At 45.9% G+C, this 15737-nt stretch overlaps 1 protein-coding gene and 1 long non-coding RNA gene across 6 annotated transcripts in view; one reads left to right on the top strand and one right to left on the bottom strand.

Annotated features, from left to right (window-relative positions):
• The window catches only part of PLXNA1 (plexin A1), a 300048-nt gene that overhangs the window by 267775 nt on the left and 16536 nt on the right, over nucleotides 1-15737 (top strand). For 3 of the 4 annotated variants that reach the window (XM_081183934.1, XM_081183932.1, XM_081183933.1), the window contains exons 24-26: nucleotides 12697-12843; nucleotides 13104-13263; nucleotides 14390-14541. In XM_081183934.1, coding sequence (XP_081040060.1) covers nucleotides 12697-12843; nucleotides 13104-13263; nucleotides 14390-14541 — 459 coding nt within the window. The remainder of the gene's footprint in view (nucleotides 1-12696; nucleotides 12844-13103; nucleotides 13264-14389; nucleotides 14542-15737) is intronic. The other variant, XM_081183935.1, reaches the window with a different exon arrangement.
• On the bottom strand, nucleotides 8111-14432 carry LOC308581677. 2 transcript variants are annotated; one of them, XR_014005139.1, is made up of 4 exons: nucleotides 14352-14432; nucleotides 13987-14077; nucleotides 10231-10307; nucleotides 8111-8566 (listed from the first exon to the last, which is right to left on the bottom strand). It is a non-coding gene; the product is annotated as an uncharacterized lncRNA (long non-coding RNA). The 2 variants fall into 2 exon arrangements; XR_014005140.1 differs by lacking the exons at nucleotides 13987-14077; nucleotides 14352-14432 and adding an exon at nucleotides 13087-13198.

The following is a 15737-nucleotide window of genomic DNA, read 5'->3' as shown; positions in this document are numbered from 1 at the left end:
CCCAGGATCTCAGTGGAGGTGGCATGGCTGCAGCTGCATTAAGTTGGTGCAAGGTTCCCTCCCTGCCCATTACAGCTCATTAGTATGTAGCACATTTCTTCCTTTGGTCTTGTCTGCTGGAAAAAATCAGTAGGCACAAACAGATTCAGGTACATTCTGTGGAGGTAAAACCTGCAGGCCCTGCCTAGCCCCGAGCTACGAGCTGCTGCACCATGGATGAATTATGGCTGCCATTGCCTGGCACTGCTGTGGCCCAAGTGTCAGGGGAGCTGTAGTTTACCCGCACTCCAGAAGGAAACCCAGGTTAATAACTGTTACATAGACCTGTTTGTCAGTCAAAAGTGATGCTTCACTGGGATCTTGCCAGACTTTCACTCAGCAAATCATTGTGGCGCAGAGCTGTTTTTTGTGGGATACCATCCCTCATTAAGATAAAGAAAGCTTGAATTGTTTCCAAGCAAGTTGAGAGCTATGCAGAGACTGCAAGTGATCGGCCACTGAGAGGTGATTTATGTTATCGCTTACATGCACTTCGCTCTTTGCCTCTGTCTAGGGACGTCCCATATCTATAAACGTATATCGCTACTGTAGAGCATATATCACTTTGCAAGGATGTAAGGAGAACAGTGCTTTGTTGCTGTTTAAACATTTTTTCTTAGAACCCAGCTCTGTATATCCTTGTTTCGGTGTACTGTCTAATCGCCATTGCGTTAAGTTGGTCCTATGGGCTACAATGTTTACTTAATTCTAGCTACAGCTCTTGCATGACTTTGGGATTTGGCAGGGGCCAGGTGAGGGAATAATTTAGGAGAGCTCAGGTGGTGAAGTCATGGAATACATGAGTTTGTTGGGAGAAAGGCTAGAAATGGAAGGAACCCATTCCTAATATACTGCTGCCTCTGCCACAGACTCTCAGCTGTAGAGGCTGCCTGAAGCTTGGGATGGGGTTTGGCTCCTTTCCAACTCTACACACCAAGGGATTCTGTAGCCAGAAGCTTTTTTATTTTATTTTTGCAGCTCTTCTGCAGAAGCCTCAAAGTTCTGCAATAGCCCACTCTTTAAGGAAGGGTTGTGGATCATGCTTTGCATGAGAAAGGTCCCATGTTCAATTCGCAGCATCTCCAGGTATGACTGAGAAGAAGCCCTGCCTGAAACCCGGAGGAGCTGCTGGTCAGACAGTTCTGAGATAGATGGACCAATGACTTGACTCAGGCAACCTCATATATTAGTATCTTTACTGGGTCTGTGACAGTACAATAAAGACAATAATTCTTGAATTTATATTCTAGAGTTTTTAGGAGACCCCTGTTCCCTTCACAGAACTTAACATTCAGCCAGGGATCTCTGGGAATTGTAGCTCTGCGAGGGGAACAGGGGGTCTCAGTTCTCAGCATCTTTAATAAACGGCACTACCCAGGATTCTTTGGGGGAAGCCATGACTGTTAAAGTGGTATCGTAGTGCTTTAAATGTATGGTGCAGATGTAGCCTTGGCCTTAAATGTAGAGTTCCTATATAGCCATAACCAAGAGAAGGCTCCATGTAGTGTTTCAAGCAAAGGTGCACAAGTTTTTGAGAACGTGGTGCTGTGTGGTCTGGTCTGGAAATACACCTCAAGCTGTGTGTAGGAGACACCGGGAGCCCATGTGGTGCTTTAAAGAACCCCCAAAAAAACACTCTCCTTCAAAAATATCTCTGTGCACTAAGCTCCAGGAATAGATAAATTGCATTCCAAGCTGGATAAAGGAAGGGTTGACTTCATGTTGCTGGAATTTGGCAGTGCCATTTGTCACCACCCAAATGGCAGTGCCATTTGTCACCACCCAAATCCAATGGCTCTTTCCATTCCTCCATTCCTTGGGCATGCAAGCACAAGTATATAAATCTGTCCTGCAGGCTAGTTACCAAGCTCTTAGAGCTGCTTTGAGGAAGAGGAGCAGGATCACATCAGTTGCTGAAGTTCATTTCCATGCAGCGTTCTCCTTTCCTCTTCCCACATCTCTGAAAGGTACAAAGCAATCGAGCCTACCAGAACGGTTGCCTTTGCAGATGGTCATTAGTGAGCCAACATATACCAAGTTCTAATGATAAATAGATTTATCAGAAAAGTTTATTCGCGCGAATTGTCTTGAGTATGGACCAGGCAAAGCCTGATGCTTTTGCTGTCACCCAGTTTCCCTCCCTCTCATTTATAAACTATTCAGTGGAGGAATTCCTCCCATCTGCTACCCAGATGGTCTTCTGGAAAGACTCGATATAACAGTGACCCCAGGCCATTGCCTCACCTTCCACCTAGCCTTTTCTTCCTCCCCTTTCCACCTTTACTCAGATATATAAGAAACTGTGACCCATTATTTTGTTCTTTTAATCTCCTTTGCTGCTTGCTTGCTTGCTTGCTTTGTTGTTTTGTGCTTGTGTGTTCCGTTGCTTGTATTATACAGTTCAAAATTCTTCAGTAAAAACTTATTACAAAAAAGATAGCTCTGACAATATGTGAGAAGGAAACCTTCTTGCTGGTTTTTATTTTGTTTGGCGTGGCAGTAAGCCAGGCTTTATTTAAAACACACACACACACACACAAAAGATAAAAACAGACTGGTCAAAAACTGACCATATGGCAAGTTTTAGTTTGGAGGAGAATGAGAATGAGAATTTCCCTAGACAATAGAACGGTGCATTCCCTGTAGACATGCTATGCTGACTATGATGTAAATTTGTAGTTTAGTTCATCGTGTTCAGACTTGGTTCTTAGAGCTCTTCAACCATTACATCTCATACGAGCCATTGTCATTTGAGCAAAGTGCACCATGGTTGCAGCCACCCACCTTTACCCTGCTCTGTGTTCCAGTCTCCTCAGTACAAAAGAGCAATGTGTGTAACCAGCAGGAAGAGACAGCTCCTATCAACTGATGTCTAGAATATCATTTCTCTGAGTAGCTTTAAAGGGATGAGGATTGCAGGTGGTTGTGAAATGAGAAGTAGTAGTCAAGATACTTGAAACAGGCTTCCCCACAAGCACTTTGCCAGCAGGGAAATATATGGTCCCACCCCACACTGTAGCAAAAGCACATGCAAATCCAGCAAGTGAACGTACTTGCATTTTTGTGTGTGTAGCCTTTGGTGATTTTTTGCAAAAACGTGTCTTTGGAGAAGGACCTGACAAGGGAATGCTTCTGCAGCTGAGGCATGAATTTGTGTCCTTGGGTCAAAATGAGCTGTTGATGACCAGAACAAAGGAAAGAAAGAATGGTGGTATCTTATATTTACTGCCTTTCCTGTAGGGAAGAGTTTGTAGGAGCACCTCTGATTTGCAGCATTAAGGATGCTCCCCAGATTTGGCTTATGTTTGTACACTTGCTGGTTGGCCCATATGTCCTCAGATAGGCACAAATTATTCCCATGGGTGTGTCAGGGACCAGAAGGAGGTGGTGGAGCTAAGGACTCCAAATCAAAAGAGGGAGAGCATATGTGGCCAGTTCAGAAGTGCTGCTACCCAGCAAGCTTGCGGGGACCAGTGTCCCATCAGTCAGAGGATGTGGCACTGCCATCCTTCGACCCAGAGAACTCTATTGAAGACCTAGTGAGACCAGAAGCTCTCCCTCTCCATTGCAGAAGTAGCTCTACTGGAGAGGGATCTACTCAAAGCAGCACCTTCCAGTATGGGCAGCGGGGCTCACAATCAGGATGCAACTCTTGCTGCTATGTAGAGCCGAGCTCTGCTCTCCTATAGCTCAGTGCTTATCTCTAGCCTGAGCCCTTCATGAGATGAACACTCACAATAGGTGTAGCATACAAGGATGTAGCATTAGCTAGCCTCTTGTGACAGCTACACAGCAACAGCACAAGGCCCTTAAAGGAATGAAAAGAAACCCTGCCAATCATCTGTGAGGGAAATGATATATTGATTCAGCACCACTGAAGGCCGAGATCAATGTGCTGCTCTTCTTCTCCCTTCTCTCTCTGTCCTCTCCCCGCTTCCTTCGCCCTGGCTGCCCAGGTGTCGTTTGTGGCAGAGGTAGGGACAGGCAGGCATCGTGAAATCGGCAGGCCCGGGCAGTGGTGCTTTTGTTGAGGCCTTGAGCGCTATTCATCAGCCTCCTAATGAGCCATCCCAGGGAATGGGAGAGCGAAGCAGATAAAGAGGAGCATTGAAAAATGCACAATATTAGGTGCCTGATGAGCTAAATCTCATCAATAAGACACTGTGAGCGTTAGATAGTTTGGCTCATGCTGCTTCAGGCTTTCTCTCCACATACGCAGGCACTCATATGCAAATGCCAATGTTTACACTTTATTCTGCATCCTGCAGCTTCTCTTAATCTGTTGAAGGTTAAAGGAGGTGCTCTTCTCAAGAGCATTTGGTCTTTTGGCCGTTCTGCTTTTCGCAGGAGCTGGGGTCTACAGCCACTGTGCCTGCTTAATATTGGCCAGAGAAAGCTGTAGATAGGAGAACTCCTGGAAACAGTGCTGAGTTGTCAGTGGAACAAAGGTAATGGAAACATTTGCAGACAATATGTAAAGAGCAGAGCAGGCCTCTAGATCCTTCAGTTTATTTGTGAGATCTCAGCCCTGCATTTGTGTCAGAGAGGGCCAACTGATAAGTGGTAGAGCATGCAGAAGGCCCTGGGTTCAAGCTCTGGAATCTCCAGTTAAAAGGATATTGGGTCAGAGGACCTGGAAACATCTCTACCAGAGATTGCGGTGTTTTCAATAAGAGTTCGGTGTAGTGGTTACAGTGCTGGACTGGGAGAACCAGGGTTGAAATCCCTAGTTGGCCTTGAAGTAGATTGAAGTAGATTCATTTTGATAGGTCTACTCTATCTAAGTTACTAACGACCAGTACTTTTAATGTGCCTACTCTGAGTAGGTTTTACATTGGATAGAATCCTATGTTAGCTTTCCTCATCGTGGTACCCTCTTGATGTTTTGGATTATATAAACTGGCAGGGGCTGATGGGAATTCACTCCAAAACATCTGGAAGGCACCAGGCTAAATTGAGGAAGGCTGGGCTATGTGCTGGAATTGCCATACTTCCAGGGTTTGGGGGGAGCCATCTCAGCAAGTTATCGGTGGCTTTCTTCATGTTTTGTATTTTATGCTCAAATGTTTGGTTTTGCCTCAGATCCATTCCTTCCAGGAACTGGGCTCAGAGCCGTGAATTCTAAAAGCTCATCCCATACTGACTGTGCAGTCACTGTCCTGTCACATAAAAGTGTGTTTTGGTCTATAATAATAATAATAATAATAATTTATTATTTATACCCCGCCCATCTGGCTGGGCCTCCCCAGCCACTCTGGGCGGCTTCCATAAAAACCAGAAATACAGTAAAATGTCACACGTTAAAAACTTCCCTGAACAGGGCTGCCTTAAGATGTCTCCTGAATGTCAGGTAGTTGTTTATCGCTTTGACATCTGCTGGAAGGGCGTTCCACAGGGCGGGCGCCACTACCGAGAAGGCCCTCTGCCTGGTTCCCTGTAGCTTTGCTTCTCGCAGTGAGGGAACCGCCAGAAGGCCCTCGGCGCTGGACCTCAGCGTCCGGGCAGACTGATGGGGGTGGAGACGCTCCTTCAGGTATACTGGACCGAGGCCATTTAGGGCTTTAAAGGTCAGCACCAACACTTTGAATTGTGCTCGGAAACGTACTGGGAGCCAATGCAGGTCTTTCAAGACCGGTGTTATATGGTCTCGGCGGCCGCTCCCAGTCACCAGTCTAGCTGCCGCATTCTGGATTAGTTGTAGTTTCCGCGTCACCTTCAAAGGTAGCCCCACGTAGAGCGCATTGCAGTAGTCCAAGCGGGAGATAACCAGAGCATGCACCACTCTGGCGAGACAGTCCGCAGGCAGATAGGGTCTCAGCCTACGTACCAGATGGAGTTGGTAAACAGCTGCCCTGGACACAGATTTGACCTGTGCCTCCATGGACAGCTGTGAGTCCAAAATGACTCCCAGGCTGCGCACCTGGTCCTTCAGGGGCACAGTTACCCCATTCAGGACCAGGGAATCCTCCACACCTGCCCGCCTCCTGTCCCCCAAAAACAGTACTTCTGTCTTGTCAGGATTCAACCTCAATCTGTTAGCCGCCATCCATCCTCCAACCGCCTCCAGACACTCACACAGGACCTTCACCGCCTTCACTGGTTCTGATTTAAAAGAGAGGTAGAGCTGGGTGTCATCCGCATACTGATGAACACCCAGCCCAAACCTCCTGATGATCTCTCCCAGCGGCTTCATATAGATGTTAAAAAGCATGGGGGAGAGGACAGAACCCTGAGGCACCCCACAAGTGAGGGCCCAAGGGTCTGAACACTCATCCCCCACCACCACTTTCTGAACACGGCCCAGGAGGAAGGAGCGGAACCACTGTATAACAGTGCCCCCAGCTCCCAGCCCCTCAAGACGGTCCAGAAGGATGCTATGGTCGATGGTATCAAACGCCGCTGAGAGATCCAGCAGAACTAGGAAACAGCTCTCACCTTTGTCCCTAGCCCGCCGGAGATCATCAACCAGTGCGACCAAGGCAGTTTCAGTCCCATGATGAGGCCTGAATCCCGACTGGAAGGGATCCAAATGGTCCGCTTCTTCCAGGCGTGCCTGGAGTTGTTCAGCAACCACTCGCTCAATCACCTTGCCCAGGAATGGAAGATTTGAGACTGGGCGATAGTTGGCCATCGTGGCCGCATCTAAAGATGGTTTTTTAAGAAGCGGTTTAATAACCGCCTCTTTCAGCGGGTCTGGGAAGGCTCCCTCATGGAGGGAAGCATTCACCACCCCACGAAGCCCATCGCCCAGTCCTTCCCGGCTAGCTTTTATAAGCCAGGATGGGCAAGGATCCAGGAGACAGGTGGTTGGTTTCACTCGTCCAAGCAGCCTGTCCACATCCTCGGAGGTAACAGGTTGAAATTGATCCCACTCAACTTGACTAGACAGAACTCTAGCACTCTCCCGCCCCGGCCCTGCTCCCACGGTGGAGTCTACTTCTTCCCGAATCTGGGCGATTTTATCTGCAAAAAACTTTGCAAAATCATTGCAGGAGAACATGTGGCCCGTACTGGGCCCCGATGTTGCAGGTGGTTCCGCTAAATTGTGAACCACCTGAAAAAGTCTCCTGCTGCTGTTTTCTGCAGATGCAATAGAGGCGGTGAAGAAATTCTTCTTCGCCGTCGCTATCGCCACTTGGTAGGCTCGACGTTGAGCTCTAACCTGTGTCCGGTCAGATTCGGAATGAGTTATCCGCCACCGGCGCTCTAGCCGTCTCAACGATTGTTTCATTGCCCTCAGATCCGTGGAAAACCACGGGGCTGTCCGGGCTCCATGCAATCGGAGAGGGCGCTTCGGAGCCAAACAGTCAATAGCCCTGGTTAACTCCACATTCCAGCGGGCCACCAGGGAATCGGCTGAAAGGCCATCAACATGGGATAAAGCATCCCCTACCACTCTCTGGAAACCATTTGGATCCATTAAGTGGCGGGGGCGGACCATCCGAATTGGTCCCACCTCCCTGCAGAGGGGATGGGTCGCAGAGAAGTCCAGTTGCACCAGGAAGTGATCTGACCATGGCACTTCTTTCATTTCGCTTTTACTTAGTGTCAGATCACCAACATCCATAGAGGTAAACACCAGGTCCAAGGCATGTCCACGGCTATGGGTTGGGCCAGACTTATTCAGGGACAGCCCCATGGAGGCCATGCTTTCCACGAAGTCCCGAGCGGCCCCTTGTAAGGTCGTGTCGGCATGGATGTTAAAATCCCCTAGGACGACCAGGCTGGGTGTCTCCAGGAGAACATCCGCCACGACCTGAAGCAGCTCGGGCAGGGAATCCTTGGTGCAGCGGGGAGGTCGGTACACCAAAAGGAATCCTGTACTGCCCCTATTGCCCAACTTCCAGAACATGCACTCAGAAAACTGGGTCTTCCCAATAGGACGCCCGGTGCAAACTAATGACTTCCTAAAAATCACTGCAACCCCCCCTCCCCGCCCACGTGACCTGGGTTGCTGTGCGTAAGAGAAACCTGGTGGACAAGCAGCGGCAAGGACAGGCCCATCTGCTTCATCCAACCAAGTCTCTGTTACACATGCCAGGTCAAATCCTCCATCCATGATCAAGTCATTTTTAAAAGATTGAGCGCAGACTTATGATGAGCCCAGGAAAAAAAGCATTGTCTCCTTGCACAAAGAGGTTGTTAGAGCTATGTGGTAGGTGCTGGCTGGTGTCTCGCTGTCAGCTGCTAAAGTGCTTTTCATCTTTGCAGATCAGCACATAATCCCTGCTCCAAAGCTGTTGGGGAGCATGTGGTGTTAACATAAGTCCTTGCCTAAAGATGCCAAGTTACCTTTGCCTGGTCTTATGGGCTTGGTTACTATTTTATACTTATTTATTAATATCCCATCCTTCCTCCTAAAGGAGCCCATGGCAGCAAGCCACATCCACAACAATACATTTTTTAAAGCATTTTGAAAACTGCTACAGTTAAAAACATTCTCTCATCCAGTGATTTCGCAGTTGCCAGGAACACTGACCTTCAGCTATCGAATGCCTGGGCAAACAGCAGTGTTTTCAAACTCCTCCTGAAAGTCAATAGTGATAGAGACAATCACACCTAACCGTGGCATTCCACGAACAGAGCCACCACTGAAAAAGCCCTGTTATAGGTCACAGCCCCCTTCCCGCAGTCACAGCCAACAAGGCCTTACTAGCTGTTCATAGGAGCTGAGATAGCTGATAATGGGGAAGGTGTTCTTTTGGGTCCTTGGGTCATTTAGGGTTTCATATGCTGGCACTAACACCTTCAATTGTGCCAGTAGCTCATTGGCACCCAGTGCAGTGCTTTCAGAACTAGCAACACATGGTCTCATTTGACTGCCCCAGTTAACAACCTAGCAGCCTCATTCTGTACTGACTAGAGCCTCTGGACTTTCTTCAAGGGCAGCTCCTCATACAGCACATTACAGTAGTCCAGACAGAAAGTCACCAAATTATGGGGGTTTGCAAAATGTGTGTGGTGGGGGAGAGATTTGGGATTTTGGCCAGTCTTAGACAGTATTCAGAGTGCTGAAGACCAAGGATTGACAGAACCATCTTATTTCCAGTCTGCTTCAACTTTACATGTGTTTATAAGTCTGTTCCATCCTATTTCCACATTAATCTGTGGTTTTTAAAAGAATCTCTATGAAAATTAATATTTACACATTATTGAAATACATATTTTATCACAAAAAGCTTATTTAAATATGTATTTTTTCTCAAAGTATGCATTTCTAAACATGTTTTATGTTAAAATATGCCATTAATACTTTTTACACATTTTGGTGCATATTTTGAGCCATAAAATACAGAGATGTGCAACATCTGAATAATAATTGCATTCTAATCTGTATATTAGTCCAGGAGGTGCAAATTAGGTTGGTTTGTTTAAAAATGTGGACTGAATGTAATTATCCTCTACCCCAATAGACACTCACTACAGTGGGATCCATCCGGATTTCACTTGCCTATTCCATGTAGCCAACCCATCGTATCAGAACTTGGTGCCTGCCAGTGATATCAGCATACAAGGGGGAGTTGGGGCTCAAGGTCTTCTATGGCCCTGGCAGGTACCATTCATGCCTCCAGCACATACTGCACCTACAGATCTCTCAGCAAGCCTGGCATGGGCCTGGTGCAATGAGGGACCCAGCCAAATGCTTTGTGAACCCTATTTGCCCATGTACCTCCCTTAAGAGAAGGCAAAAGTAATTTCATCTTTTGTGTTTGGAGTCTTAATAAAAGTGGCAAAGAGCCAAAGCAGGTTATCCTGGAGTCAGTATGTGTGATAGCCTTCCCGTAAATAAGAAAGAGCTGGCTAACACATCATTTGGCATAAAGTTGATCTACTGAGCTCACTGTTGGCTTTGCTAGAGCAGATTCAGTGGCCTGTTTTAAATGGGTGTATCACTGTTAGCTTGAAACCACAATCTGCTCTCTAGCAGATCCATGCCAAATCCTCCCACTTCCCTTTGCAAACAGATATTGAACCCGCTAATTCTTATGGAAAGTTCTTCTACTATTGCATGATTATGGCAACCTGCCCAACTGCACTTTTGTAGCTGGGAGTCACACAGTTCAAGAGCAGTTAACAAACGTAATTAACTAGTTAATACTTACCCCAAGGGATGTGAGGGCGATCTGGCTGCGACATCTGTCACCCCATTGATCGCCAGGGTTGATTCGGCTGATCTGGCTGGCTACTTACCCCAAGTTTTAAAGAACACGAAGCCCTCTCTGTCTGTTGTCCATTGTATAAGACCCAGTATCCAGAACCTCTGAGGACTGAGAACATTAAAACAGGGTTAGTCTTCAGAGGTGATCAAAAGGTAAAAAGCAATCCACTGCTCTCAAGAGTGCCTTTAAACAGCCCTGATAACAGGTCAGGCACCTCGCTCTCAAGCAATGCATGGCTCCTCAGCTGACTGCAAGTGGGAGAAAACTGTGTGATGAGAGATCACAACAGACAAACAAGATACGACCAAGGAGCCATCTTCAATTTATTCTCCATCTGTGTTGCTTTTTTGTGCCTGAATGGTTTGCAGTTAGCTTTTATAAGTAATAAAAGCCCTCCTTGGAAGAGGCTTGAATTTCTGGCCTCACCTGAAAAGGGAGGAGGGCAGGCAAAAATGGGAGAGTCTTGCCATGCTGGAGTGTAATTGCCATGCAAGCCTGTTAATGTACGGCCATCATTTGGCTTGTGCATTATGAGGAGACAAGACAGTTATTAATAAACAGCATAGCACCCACATTGGTTCTCCCTCTCTCTCTTTCTTTCCCAAGCAGACTTAATGAAGCCAAGTTTGCAAATGAAACATAATTTCAAAGACAGGCGTGTTGTCGGTAGGTCTAGGGATGATGTATGCCTGTTCTTGCTCGTTAGCAGCTGTCTCTTTAATTACTGCAGATGCTAACGAGATGCTAACAGCATATGGTGGCAGAGAGAGGAGATGCACTTTGCACCAAAGTAGAATTTGTTTTGATGGTGGCCAGCTGGGAAAGAGGTGGCAGGACTGAGGTCACTTGGGATTTTTGTCTCTACCCCTCCTGTTTTCATCTTCACCCTAGTTGGCATAAAAGATTGCACAAGAAAATACTGAAACACTCTTGGGGACCAGCTATGTAGCAGTACTATACGTCTGATCCAAACACTGTTGAAGTCAATGTCTCAATCCACTGATAATAGTTTTCAGAGTGATGTCTCTCTAGTTCCCCTCTCACCTTCTCAAATGTCTTTCACACTCATCCTATCAATTTCCATCTCTTCTCCCCTGCTTCAGCACCTCACTTCCAGTCCATTTTAATCATACACACCTGACTGCTGAGGTTGACACTGTTTCAGCTGGGAGTCTACTGGCTCCTTTTGTTTACTGTGTTGTCCTTAACTTTTAATTGCACAACAATCACAGACTTCCATTTCTTTTATTGCTAGAATGAAATCGTGTGGCCATTTAGTAAGTGAAGAAGAAACAACAGGAAGCATTTATTTCACGTATCTAAGGATTGACTTATGAGGCACATGGCTATGGAGAGTTGTAGAATCTGGATTTTTTTTGTACTGATGAGACAAATTCATAGAGGATATACAAATCCATTCCTGACTATTGACCATGCTGGCTGGGACTGATGGGAGGTGGAGTCCGACAACATTTGGAGGGCCAGTTTCCCCATCAATGTAAAGGAAGGCAGATTTATGTCCAGCTTATCTCTTACTTCATAGTGCTGGAAGCTTTGAATGAACAATAGTTAATGGATTGTTTTGCAATTGTCATATATCCTTTTCTGAAGAACCAGGTCCTGGCTGTTGTCGGAGATTGATTCTAGGTTATATGGCTCATTGACTTGATCCAATAATGGGTAAGAATGAACATGGAGAATTAATTTGCAGAAAAGCTTGTAGAAAACCACATCAGTCAACCCAGATACCTACTGAACAACCACTTGAGATAGCCCTTTATGGTCTACTTTATCTTATGAAGTCTTTGCTCATGCCTTGTCCATCCCCATGTATTGGATATTTTGTGCTGCCCAATTGAGCCTACCCTTTGGGGGGAAGTAGGGTTATAATCCCTGTAGATCAGTGATCTTCAGTGAAGTTCTTGAATTTCTAAAGTTCGCACATACTTTTTCACTGCTTTGTTTCTCAAACCATCATGTACCTCAGCATTAATAGCTGGCATATATTCAGAAAACATCTTGTACATTATTGTGTGAAAAGCCAACTGAAACAATTGACTTGTATTTTGCAAAGAGTAGGATTTTTCTGATAAGATTTTCCAAAGAATGGCTTTTTTTGGCAAGATAGGGGTCAAAGGAGATACGATACGAAAGCAAATGGAGCAAGATCCAAAGGTATTAAACAACATACCGTAATCATTAGGAAAACTTTGATCTTACTACAACACTGGTCATTTCTGTGTATACATTTAAAGCATGTTCTCCAGGGTCCAGCAAATAACAACAACAACAACAACAACAACAACAACAACAACAACAACAATAATAATAATAATAATAATAATAATTATTATTATTATTATTACTACTACTACTGCTACATGGAAGTAGTGTTTAATAAAACCAGCCTCCAATGCAAGTTTGATTTGGAAACAGCTGCTTATTTTAGGTATTTCAAGGGATGTTCTATCTAATGCCCTGTCCTCCTTCTCTTTAGGAGTGTGCAGGTGAACCTCTGTTCATGCTTTACTGTGCCATCAAACAGCAGATGGAGAAGGGACCCATTGATGCTATCACTGGAGAGGCTCGCTACTCCTTAAGTGAAGACAAGCTCATCCGTCAACAAATTGACTACAAAATGCTGGTTAGTGCAAGTGGGAGCCTGGTTTTCTGGAATCTGATCAGCAGGGTCAATGTTATTGGGGGGTAAGAAATTCCACTGCAAAATTTTGCATTCCCCAAAAATTCCAACCTAATGACTGGAAAAGGGGGTAAAGCTTCCAAGGCAGTTTGATGACTTCTCATTCTCTTGCCCATTTCCCTCTGCATTCCCCCGATATGCAACCATAGTGCAATGTGGCAAATCCCATCATGCAAATATATTTACCTTTTTCTCTCATATAGACGCTGAACTGTGTGAACCCTGAGAATGAAAATGCTCCCGAGATCCCAGTCAAGGTTCTAAACTGTGACACCATCACACAAGTGAAGGAGAAGCTTTTGGATGCTGTGTATAAAGGAGTCCCTTACTCACAGAGACCTAAGGCAGGGGACATGGACCTAGGTAAGTTGCAGAGTTACAGATGTTTGCTTTGCAGTCAGTGTATACTAAAGGGTGGATTTACACAACCAGTTCATATTGCATTTGTACTTGCAGAGGTAGCTATGTTAGCTTCTTGCAGCAAAAGCAACAGTCTAATGGAACTTTAAAGAGTTACATACTTATTTGGAGCATCAGCTTGCATTGATTTTGTCATATACAAAGGTCTCTAGTCGAAGAAAGTGTATTCTACCAAAATAAAATCTATTAGTCTTTAAGGTGTCATCTGCTGCCAACCACTTTCCTCCCCACAGACTTTTCCTAGCTGCCACTTTTCCCAAAGTTGGGCTCTGATATAGAAAGAGAGTCCATCAACTGCCTTGCAGGAAAGGCTGCATGAAGGTAAGTGGTTGGCAGGTGACTTAGCATCCCAGACCTGTTTGCATACATTTTAGCTTAGAAACCAGGCCTTTGCCATTGTCCAATGTAGTTTGAAACTTAGATGCCCTTCAATTTGCAAGCGAGGTCATCATTCAGTCTCCTGCTGGGGAAAATGTTCTTAATGTGTACTTGCTGGTCCTAGCACAACATCAGATGCTGCACCATGGAATGTAAGAAGGAGCAAGTCTCAGAGCTGCATTCTGTACTTTAGTCTTCTAAATTCTGTATTTGTAAAGATTCCACACATAACATCCTGAAATTTAAGAAGAGCTATACATTTTCTCATTGACGCTTGTTGTGAATCACCTGAATAGATTGTTGGACCCAAAGTTTGGAAGCCAGTGTTTTCATTGGCTGAGACAGTAGTGCTCAGTCGGCATTGAAAATTTGAGATTCTCTGTAAGGGAAAATAAAAGGAACACGGGTGAGCTGCAGATATTTCTGTTGCTTGGAGATTCACTGAACGGGGTCAAGCAGTAGGATGGTGCTGCTCAAGAACAGTGATATCCCATTTTTGCAAATGGAGTACAGACAGGAGAAAACGAGTCAGTTATTCTCCATCCAAATGTTTGGCCAGCCTCATCAGCATAGCTGCTGGCAGCGCACAAGACAGCCAAGGGTTTAAAGTGGGGTGTGGCTTTTAAAAACTGTTTGTGCCACGCCTCACTCACATGCTCTCCATGCCTTTCGTTCTGTGATCTGTCCAAAGTGAGCACGATCCCCAGTGACCCCATGCCCTTCTCTTCCATCGGTGCAGAGTGGCGGCAGGGCAGGATGGCTCGGATAATTCTGCAGGATGAAGATGTCACGACAAAGATTGACAATGACTGGAAAAGGCTCAACACTCTCGCCCATTACCAGGTGTGGTGGTCTGCTGGCTTTAGCTGTAGAGGTGTGGCACAAGAAACTGTGTGGCACATCTAAGTGCAGGGTTCACTCAACTTTAGATGCTTCATGTGTACAGTGTGAGAGAAGGGCACTGCAGACAACCTCTGCATCTGATACGAGAAAAATGCATGATACACTCTGACTGTAATCCGGATATTGCGTAATGTAGATTAATGATCAGTCACAAACAGGACAGTTCCTGAGTATACTGCCAAACAATCTAGAGTTGTCTTTTAGTATATACCCTGATGGCACCCTTTTGGACATCTAAGGGGGTTGGCTCAGCCTTTCAGAAGGGATCCAGTTTGAAATGACATGGGTTGTGGGCCAGTGGGAACCACTCACTGCTTGCCTTTGCAGCTGCCCGCGGATAGTAGGCCACCTTGTCACTTGCCAGCTTTCTGCATTCACAGTCAGCCTTGCTGGGGCAAGGGACTGTCAAGTTTCCATCCTCTACACACCTAGCCCAACATAGCTTCTCCTCAGAAAGGATTAAGGCAGGGGCAGGCAACCCTTTCCAGCCCAAGGTCCGCATTCCCTTCTGGACAACCTTGAGGGCATCAAGGGGAGGGGCAGAGGCAAAAGTGGGTGGAGCAATGAATGAAAATTTATCTTTGTACAGCAGGCTAGTTTCTACACACACACACACACACACACACACACACACACACACACACACATCCTCCATACAGTCATGCAAAAACATGTAAGGAAGGGTGCACAGTAGGGTCAGTGAGGGGTGCGGCCTACTAGGCAGAATTTTGAGAGCCAGAGTTCTGGAGGGCCATATTTGACCTTTAGGCCTCAGGTTCCCAACCCCTGGATTGAGGGGTAGTGTACAAGTGTGGGGGTATTTCCTCAAAGTGGGGCAGTTATTAGAACAATACCTAGCTAAATGTTTTAGAATGCGAGGAAGATACATGAAAAAAGAGAAAATGTTTAAAAATGCAGAAAGTTAGAATTTCCCTCAGAGCAAGTTAGGCTGAGGAGAGGATAGAATGGGGATGTTGACCTGCAAGTGTAATCAGACTACCTCAGTTTCCGTCTTTTCCCTGAGGCATGATGGTCCATTGTATCGAACTGCCTTTGGGAACCCACTGAATAGGCAATTGCAATTTCAGCTTGTCTTAGTGTGAGGAGCTGTTGGGATGAGAGATGCATGATATGTG

The sequence above is a fragment of the Podarcis bocagei genome, assembly GCF_964188305.1.
Source record: "Podarcis bocagei genome assembly, chromosome: 2".
In the NCBI taxonomy this organism is placed as follows: domain Eukaryota; kingdom Metazoa; phylum Chordata; class Lepidosauria; order Squamata; family Lacertidae; genus Podarcis; species Podarcis bocagei.
This window is presented reverse-complemented; position numbering and strand designations above follow the sequence as displayed.